Source organism: Semicossyphus pulcher, unplaced genomic scaffold (assembly GCF_022749685.1).
Source record: "Semicossyphus pulcher isolate SPU_LCO1_2020_fin unplaced genomic scaffold, fSemPul1.0.p SCAF_16, whole genome shotgun sequence".
In the NCBI taxonomy this organism is placed as follows: domain Eukaryota; kingdom Metazoa; phylum Chordata; class Actinopteri; order Labriformes; family Labridae; genus Semicossyphus; species Semicossyphus pulcher.
This window is the reverse complement of record NW_027211670.1, coordinates 6,972,603-6,982,071: the sequence shown is the minus strand read 5'-3', so window position 1 is coordinate 6,982,071 and position 9,469 is coordinate 6,972,603. Positions and strand designations below refer to the sequence as shown.

Genomic DNA, 9,469 nt, shown 5'->3' with positions numbered 1-9,469 from the left:
ACAACCTTGGCAAGATGCTCTAATCCGTCCATCTTGCGCCTGCAGATGTAGTGCAGGATGCCATCTGCTATTAAAATGTAATTTAACATTTTTGGGAGTTTTACCATAGCAGATGCTCATTGCTTTCTGAAGTACACACGGCATGCATCCTTACCTTTCATCCTGAAGGTGTCAGCTCTCCTTTTAATGACACATTTGTCCTTGCTCGTTGACCCTTCAGGATACCGGTTGTGGAGTTTCACATCCAGCACCTCTCCAACTATTTAAGGATCCATTTCTGTCCCTCTCTACACTTACCTCCACCTACCTCCACCTGTCTCACCTGTCTATTCTCTGCCTTCTCCTTCCTACTCCCACCTCTACCTCCCTACCCCACCTTTTCACACACTAACAGATACAAGAAGCACAATGACAAATACACACAGACCACACTGTCACAGACAAACAGACAAAACAAACCTGCTATAATAGCCTCTCAAAAACACACAAGCACAACTTCAACACTCACCTGTCTCACACACTGTCTCCCACACTGTCTCACACCGTCTCACACTCTCACGCTCTCTCATGCTCTCTCACGCTGTCTCTCGCTGTCTCACACCGTCTCTCGCTGTCTCACACACTCACGCTGTCTCTCGCTGTCTCACACTCTCACACTGTCTCACGCTGTCTCTCGCTGTCTCACACTCTCACGCTGTCTCTCGCTGTCAAACTAACTGTCTCTATCCAAACTCCTCAACAAACCCACAAGTTTGTGAAATGATGTTCAAGGCTATATATACTCCCCCCCCCCCATGATGATTAGCCTACATTTTTACACCTGAGTGTTGTCACACAGGTGTAGCAAATGTAGTGAAATCAAAGCTTAATGTGTAATTTGGATGCAGGAGTTTGTTTCCTCATTGTTTTAGAATGTCATTGCGCTGAAGGAAATAAACGTCTGTATCGTTTCATATGAAACATGATCGTAGTAGACAGATGTTGAATCACAAGTTAATCTGGGCGTTTCACGTTGACACCGCACTACTTCCAGCTGAATGTGAACATATATTTTTCACTTACAGGCTGTATTAAGGTGGAAACACATCATATTAACTTCACATTAGATTATAAAGACAAGCGATAGTAATGTACGACTGACAACAAGAATTGTTTGGGAATGATTTATTGACGTTTGCATTGTTTTTAACAGGCATCGAAAAAATCACCTACGTTGACGCACACGTAAATGAATTCTTGTCAGTAGCAGTAGTTAATGTAGGCTAATTATTATCGGGGGTGGGGGGGCACAGTAAATATAAATTAACTTTACATCAGATTATAAAGACTAGTGACATAACACTGAAAACAATAATTGTAATAATTTATTTACGTTTGCATTGTTTTGAACAGGCATCGACAAAGACACCAACGTTGACGTTCCATAGTCTTCGCTCTGAACAGATCACAAGTTAATTCAACACCGATAAGATTTATAGCCACGATCAGACACAAAGCCATACACGCTGTCTGCCATCTGCCCTAAACAGTGAAAGCACCTGTATTCATCTGTGGAGAGAACACCTCTCCACAGTGCCAGACGCCATCGAATGTGAGCATTTGCCCACTCTAGTCGGTAACAACGACGAACTGCAGTCAGGTCGAGACCCTGATGAGGACGACGAGCATGCAGATGAGCTTCCCAGAGACGGTTTCTGACAGTTTGTGCTGAAATTCTTTGGTTATGCAAACCGATTGTTGCAGCAGCTGTCTGGGTGGCTGGTCTCAGACGATCTTGGAGGTGAAGATGCTGGATGTGGAGGTCCTGGGCTGGTGTGGTTACACGTGGTTTGCGGTTGTGAGGCCGGTTGGATGTACTGCCAAATTCTCTGAAACGCCTTTGGAGACGGCTTATGGTAGAGAAATGAACATTCAATTCACAGGCAACAGCTCTGGTGGACATTCCTGCAGTCAGCATGCCAATTGCACGCTGCATAAAAACTTGCGACATCTGTGGCATTGTGCTGTGTGATAAAACTGCACATTTTAGAGTGGCCTTTCATTGTGGCCAGCCTAAGGCACACCTGTGCAATACTCATTCTGTCTAATCAGCATCTTGATATGCCACACCTGTGAGGTGGATGGATTATCTCGGCAAAGGAGAAGTGCTCACTAACACAGATGTAGACAAATTTGTGAGCAATATTTGAGAGAAATAGGCCTTTTGTGTACATAGAAAAAGTCTGAGATCTTTGAGTTCAGCTCATGAAAAATGGGAGCAAAAACAAAAGTGTTGCGTTTATATTTTTGTTCAGTGTATATCAGCTTATGCTAATGTGCTGCAATGTAAGCTAGCATGACTTGCAGTAAGATTGACTTTTCAGATTGAAAAAACAGCAGACAAAGTAATTACGCTGTCTATGACCAGTATAATTAAACTGACTAGACACAAACAAATAAAGCATATTTGACAGCATAGTTTACTTACTTTGTTCGGGACCGCTGGCGGATCCGCCCCCGAGTCGACTGCTATCTGGGAAGTCACACGATAATATCATATACTGCAATATATTAAAGCTGTAGTAGGTAACATTATTAAAACTAATTTCTTGTCATATTTGCTCAAACTGTCACTGTAAACATGAAGTAGTACATGAGAGAGCTAATCTGTGAAAAAAATCTGTTTCCTCTGGCTCCTACGACTGCTCCTAATGGCATTGGTAAGAATCATAGGCGTGTCCACAGAAGCCTGAAGGATCAGTAAGGCCAGCTAGATGTTTACATTCTTAGGTCACGTGATACTCATATTTGTCATCAAGTTCTCACATTCAAAATCTGCAAAACATTTCTTGCGGCTCATCTCTTGCTGTCTGTTCTGGTGAGTAATTTAATATTATTAATTCATTAAAAAAGAGCCTCGTAAGTTGATTAGCTTGTAAATAAAATATTCAAGTGTCAGTAAATTGTTTTGATAGCTCTCTGCCAATATTAGCTGGCTAATGTCATTTTTTTCCATTTTTATTTTAACTAACTCTACATAAAAATGATGAGCAACAATGTAACTGAGGAGGATGAAGTCTCTGGACACGGCGGCTGCTGTGGCTGGATGAAGACATGCTGTGATTGCATCCAGGAGCATGCATTTGTGATTGCAAATCTGTCAGCCGTCATCATGGGCAAGTAATGATTTTACATCAACAGAACCACCAACCATTTATGTAGGTTGATTTGTAGGTTGGTTTGTGTAACGGTTAACGATAGTAATATTGGAAACTTTGATACAACAACTGTACTAGCAAAAATGATCTACACAACAAAAACATGCCACATTCTGTTTCCCGGGTATCCAGAGCATCCTTTGACCCATCAGATTTTGTGCATTTTAATCTGCTTGCAAAGTAATAAGGTAGAGTCATACACTGTGACGCTTGCTGAAAAGATGACATACAAAGATACAGAGGGTTCAACGTTGTGGGACACAGACCTACAATCTTCTACAACAGCTCCATCTAGTGGACAGTTAAATCGTAACAGTTTCCTCAAAAGGATGACCACAGTTATAAGTAATTATATTACTTATTGTTTGTATGAATAATCGGACACAATAGTTTTCACACATGATGTCGGCGTGTCAGATTAGCGTAATTATTAATACATTTCAAATCTTTCTGATTTGTAAGTTTAAAAAGAGCTGCAACATCAGCAACGGCCCGAAAAACATTTCAAAATAAAAGCATTGTTTACAAACGAGGGGAGTCAGAATTCCACATTGGGCTTTTAATTTGAAAAAGCATACTGGACGTGATCTGAAGCATACTGTATCATCGGACGGCCTGGGGACAACGTGGAGGTTCAGGAGAGGTCAGACAGGAAGCCGGCACTCCAACGTAAGCCTGGTTTCTTTTTTTATACGATTTATTTTGGGATTTTCAACACCAAAAAGGAAACATTCTGTTCTATAAATAAAAACACATGAAAAAGTCAGTGTTCACAGTCACTTTTGGCTCTGCTTTGGTCTCAACTGACCAAAAAAAACGTTTTTTTAATCACTGCAGATTTTTGCAATAAATGTCTGTGGGTTTGATACTACAATCGACCATTCCACAGTAATGGAGACGATTAGCAAGCATAGGATGCTAATTTGTAAAGGCTTTCGAGTGGGGAATAAGTCAACCATAGACTGTATAAAAAGATGGCCGACATGACAGCTCCCTAAAAGTGAAGCCAAACCCTCTCTATCGCCCCCTGCTGACTGGCTGCAGTATAGGTCATAAAGCCCGCCTCCTCCATGTTAACAGATGGGACATGAGTCAAACTATAAAATCAAATTACATTTTTCTCAAACATTTTTCTGTCATTATAGTTAGTTCTTATCATGCTGATTTATGTCCAATTGTTGAGTTTTCTGACAAGTTGACTTTTAATTAGTTATTTTAGGCTATAAAAAGGGGGTGTGACCTTGTGATTGACAGCTCTGATGACAAATGCAACTCCTGCAGCGTTCTGTTCCCGAGCAGCAGATTAGAGCAGCTATTGGAGGATTGAAACCTCCTGTTCCTCTTTGCTCTGCCGTAACGTTTGCTCGTCTCTCCGCCAGATGAGACCTGGGTGGGCGTTTACACTCTGAAGGACTGCTACCCGGTGCAGGAGACCTACACCAGGAACAGCAGCGTCACTACCTCCACCCACTTCTTCAACCTCCAGCTGGGCATCAGCGACCCTGACGTCTTCACCCCGCCCAGCACCTGTCAATCAGCTCGGCCTGAGAGGATGTCCGAGTCCGACTGCTGAGGTCTCCCCCCGCCCTCACCTCTAGCCCCACTTTAAGGAATAATCTGGAAGTTTCTTTAGTTAAATAAGTGTCTGTTACATTTAGTCTAACAGGTGTACAAGAGTTGTACTGTTTTCTCTGGTTTCTGCTGAGTTTCTATCGTTGAACGAACAAAGAAAACAATCAATGACTACGAGGGTAAAATTATAAAAAGAAGTTCAAATCAAAGGATAAAGAAAACTAATTCAAAGTTCAGATGAAGACATCAGTGAAAACTGTAGGTGCCTCCAATAAGAATGACACTGAGATATTCTGGATTGGTACTTTAACAGCAGTCTGAGTCTGAAATCACGCCCTTGTTCACTCCCTCAATCCTCCTTCTGTAAGAGACCCTCAGTAGTTTACTCTGAGTCAGACCTGACCGCAGGATTATTGGGAAGAAGGTTTTGATTTTGAGGCAAAATGAATTGTCATTTTGAATTGCGCCATATTATTTAGATGTTGCCTGTGGCCTTAATTTTTTACAGATACTCAACTGTAATAAAGACAAATAAAGGAATGACTTCACGTTTGCTACCTGGAGATGGAAATAATTTCCTGCCTATTATTTCCTAATATGTAGTACAAGTAGTATGCTGCAACTTTCTGCATCAAGTTAACACAGATATGCATTTAAAAAAAAAACTAGCTTGCAAAAAAACCCACATTTTTATCATCATCAAAAAAAACAAAAAAAGATTTTACTTACAAGCACACATGGCAGATTTTCCACACATCCTGCAGGTGTCATGCACAGACAATATGCCCAGCCAACTGATAACATTTTGGTGGTCGAAGGTCAAAGTTCAAGGTTCAAGTTTTTGGTTATAACTCAAGAACTCCTACGCTAATTATGATACAAGTTTGCACAAACGTCCTCTTGGACTCAACAATGATCTGATTCGATATTGGTGGTCAAAGGTCAAGGTCACTGTTACTACACATAACACGCTTTTGGCTATAAGAATTCATACACAAATAACTATGACAAATGACAAGATAGGATAAGATGATAAAGTGATGCCATTTTATACCCAAAAGGTCAAAGGTCAACTTCACTGTGACAACATAATGTTGGAGGAGGTTTAAAACTTCACTGGTGTGATGAAAACCTCACTTGGAGGAGACTTCTTTGAGCACAATTGTGACGAAACTAAACAGGCATGTAGAAAATGTCTACGTTTACCAGATTCATCCAGTCAGTACAGTCTGCACGTGAGCCGCAGGGCCACATCATGTGGTGCATTCAGGTCCTCTGGCGATTAGTCAAAATCACATGTTACATTTAACATGTTTTTCTTCAAATATGCTTTAAGGACTTCATAAATTAAGTCAGAAAAGGTTGAGGATGTAATTTCTTCTACAGCATCAATTTCTCTATTTGTCTTCTATTGTATTAAATTATTATCATCATTCAGCCAAACTGTACTTTAAGAGCAGCAGAAGAGATTATTTCAAACACAAACCCTCTGATTCAAAGAACAGTTTCCCTCCTGAGGTTGAAATAAGTGTTTTTAAATGAGAAATGAACTCGATGGTAAACAAACACAAAGTATCACTCTCACACCGCTCCTCATTCTGGAATGAAGCAGAGCTTGATAACCCCTCCCTCTTCTTCCTGCTCTCACACACAGCCAGCTCCACTCTGACTCAGATACTTCCTTGTTCCCTCCCCTTCAGATCAACAGTTTGAAGATGGGTGTAACCAACCAGAGCTGACACTCACTGCACAAACACATGATGTGTAGATCAGAGCTCAAACTAGTTTTAGTGTTGAGGAAGTGAAACTCAGACAGTCGTTGTCACTGAGAGGTGAAATGGCGCAGAAAGGAGTTCAGCTGGACGAGGAAACCTTCTCTTGTTTGATCTGTCTGGATCTACTGAAGGATCCGGTGACTGTTCCCTGTGGACACAGCTACTGCATGAACTGTATTCAAACCCACTGGGATACAGAGTATGAGAGGAGAGTCTACAGCTGCCCTCAGTGTAGGCAGACCTTCACACCGAGGCCTGTCCTGCTGAAAAACACCATGTTAGCAGCTTTAGTGGAGGAGCTGAAGAAGACTGGACTCCAAGCTGCTCCTGCTGATCTCTGCTATGCTGGACCTGAAGATGTGGCCTGTGATGTCTGCACTGGGAGAAAACTGAAAGCCTGCAAGTCCTGTCTGGTCTGTCTGGCCTCTTACTGTGAGAAACACCTGCAGCCTCATTATGAATCACCTACTTTTAAGAAACACAAGCTGGTGGAGCCCTCCAAGAAGCTCCAGGAGAACGTCTGCTCTCGTCATGATGAGGTGATGAAGATATTCTGCCGTACTGATCAGCAGTCTGTCTGTTATCTCTGTTTAATGGACGAACATAAAGGCCACGACACAGTCTCAGCTGCAGCAGAATGGACCGAGAGGCAGAGAGAGCTCGGGGTGAGTCAACAAAACATCCAGCAGAGAATCCAGGACAGAGAGAAAGATGTGAAGCTGCTTCAACAGCAGGTGGAGGCTGTCAATCGCTCTGCTGATAAAGCAGTGGAGGACAGTGAGAAGATCTTCACTCAGCTGATCCGTCTCATGGAGAAAAGATGCTCTGATGTGAAGCAGCAGGTCAGGTCCCAGCAGGAAGCTGAAGTGAGTCGAGTCAGAGAGCTTCAGGAGAAGCTGGAGCAGGAGATCACTGAGCTGAGGAGGAGAGACGCTGACCTGGAGGAGCTGTCACTCACAGAGGATCACAACCAGTTTCTACACGACTACCCCTCACTGTCAACACTCAGTGAATCTACAGACTCATCCAGCATCAATATCCGTCCTCTGAGGTACTTTGAGGCTGTGACAGCGGCTGTGTCAGAGGTCAGAGATAAACTACAGGATGTTCTGAGGGAGAAATGGATAAACATCTCACAGACAGTGACTAAAGTGGATGTTTTACTGTCACAACCACAGCCCAAGACCAGAGCTGAGTTCTTACAGTACTCATGTGACATCACACTGGATCCAAACACAGCACACTCACGGCTGTTATTATCTGATGGGAACAGAAAAGCAACATACATGAGAGAAAAACAGTCTTATTCTAGTCATCCAGACAGGTTCACTTATTATGAACAGGTCCTGAGTAGAGAGAGTCTGACTGGACGTTGTTACTGGGAGGTGGAGAGGAGAGGAGGAGAAGTTCATGTAGCAGTCGCATACAAGAATATCAGCAGAGCAGGGAGGGGGAATGAATGTGCATTTGGATACAATGACAAATCTTGGGCGTTATATTATAACAACAACGGTTATTACTTTAGGTACAACAATGTCCACACTCCTGTCTCAGGTCCTCCGTCCTCCAGAGTAGGAGTGTACCTGGATCACAGAGCAGGTATTCTGTCCTTCCACAGCATCTCTGTAACCATGACTCTCCTCCACAGAGTGCAGACCACATTCACTCAGCCTCTCTGTGCTGGACTTTGGCTTTACTGTTATCCTGGAGACACTGCTGAGTTGTGTAAAGTGAAATAAACAGAAGTCATTTAAGGGACAGCGGGTTAACTTCTGTGTTTTAATTCTTCAGCTTGATTTTTATTCATGTTTGTTGCTGAGAGCTGATTGTTGTCACCTTTTTGTCACCTGTCAATCAAACTTTATGGGCGGTACTTTGACGTCTTCTCATGTGTTCTGTAAAGGAGTTCCTTTAAACGACGCTCCTTCCTGTGTCTGTTTAGCCATGGAGGCTTTCACTGCTCATGATGATCGATGACATTTCTCTGTGTGAAAATAGAAACTTCTCTCTGCTCTAAATGTTTGTTGATTGTTTGTATTGATGCGTTTATATGCTGTTGTTTCTGTTGTAATTCATGAGTGTGAAGAGAGAAAGCATCAGACCTTTGTTTAACGTACACATTTTGTTTTCACCACTTTGTACATTTGTAGAAAATCTATAATCACATTGATATGAAAACGTTTTGTTGCTTTTTAAACGGATGAAAAATGTCCTCTGAGGTATTTTGAACCTTCAATGATCATGATTAAATCAATAGTTTAGATTGTGGTCCAACAAATGACGAAATCAGGAACAAGAATCATTGAACAGACTTTACTGATGTGATGTGTGAACAAACTGAACTTTGACATCATGAATAAACAAACAGGATCAAAGTCTTTCCTTCTCGTCTTCATTGCAGGGTTTCATACAAAGCTGATGGAGAAAATATGAAACTAATGTGAGAGTCAGACTGAGGCCGTTTGTTCATGTGTTCATGTTTTGAGCTGAAGAGCATTTGTCAGTCAGTCAGTCAGTCTCTTTAAATATTAAACAAGAGTCCAATTGTCTTGTATAAACAGCAAGAGGACGTTTGAGACTAATATTGGAATGTCCCTTAAAAACAAAACATAGTTCACAGTTACAGCAGCAAAAATATTTGCCGTAGATGCATAAATTTAATGTGAGAAACATTCAAAGTCAGAGATTTAATCTGATCAGCTTATGTTGAGGAAGTGTAAGAAATGAGTGGCTTTTTTCAGTCCTGATACATTAAAGCAAAGTTAACCTCCTGAGACCCTGCGTCCTCGTACGGGGACATTACATTTTGGCTTCACAGCACCTTAATATTTAATTCTGCGAAACTTAGACCTGTTGGTGTCATTTATGGACACTTTGTCCACCACCCTGTGGTCACAAAAGCAAATTACACTGATCGGTGTACAT

General features: G+C 41.8%; 2 protein-coding genes across 4 annotated transcripts; both read left to right on the top strand.

Moving 5' to 3' along the window:
- Positions 1-3,022: 3,022 nt before the first annotated feature.
- Positions 3,023-4,770, top strand: LOC138593653 (mammalian ependymin-related protein 1-like). The gene is made up of 3 exons (XM_069664733.1): positions 3,023-3,155; positions 3,792-3,866; positions 4,577-4,770. Exons 1-3 carry the CDS (start codon positions 3,023-3,025, stop codon positions 4,768-4,770), a joined length of 402 nt encoding a protein of 133 aa, XP_069520834.1.
- A 1,821-nt stretch (positions 4,771-6,591) lies between these two features.
- Positions 6,592-8,909, top strand: LOC138593347 (tripartite motif-containing protein 16-like). Of its 3 annotated transcripts, none has more exons than XM_069664323.1 (2): positions 6,607-7,686; positions 7,750-8,909. In XM_069664323.1, the coding sequence occupies exons 1-2, from the start codon at positions 6,607-6,609 to the stop codon at positions 8,281-8,283; spliced, it is 1,614 nt and encodes a 537-aa protein (XP_069520424.1). In that variant the 3' UTR covers positions 8,284-8,909. The 3 variants fall into 3 exon arrangements, with proteins under 3 accessions (XP_069520427.1, XP_069520424.1, XP_069520426.1); XM_069664325.1 differs by having other exon boundaries at positions 6,607-8,005; positions 8,070-8,204; XM_069664326.1 differs by having other exon boundaries at positions 6,592-8,909.
- The last annotated feature ends 560 nt before the right edge of the window (positions 8,910-9,469 follow it).

Coding starts and splice junctions, on each gene's coding strand:
- LOC138593653 (XM_069664733.1), top strand. CDS start 3,023: ATGATGAGCAACAATGTAACTGAGGAGGATGAAGTCTCTGGACACGGC. Junction 3,156..3,791: donor TCTGTCAGCCGTCATCATGG/GCAAGTAATGAT, acceptor CGTGATCTGAAG/CATACTGTATCATCGGACGG. Junction 3,867..4,576: donor CAGGAAGCCGGCACTCCAAC/GTAAGCCTGGTT, acceptor TCTCTCCGCCAG/ATGAGACCTGGGTGGGCGTT.
- LOC138593347 (XM_069664326.1), top strand. CDS start 6,607: ATGGCGCAGAAAGGAGTTCAGCTGGACGAGGAAACCTTCTCTTGTTTG.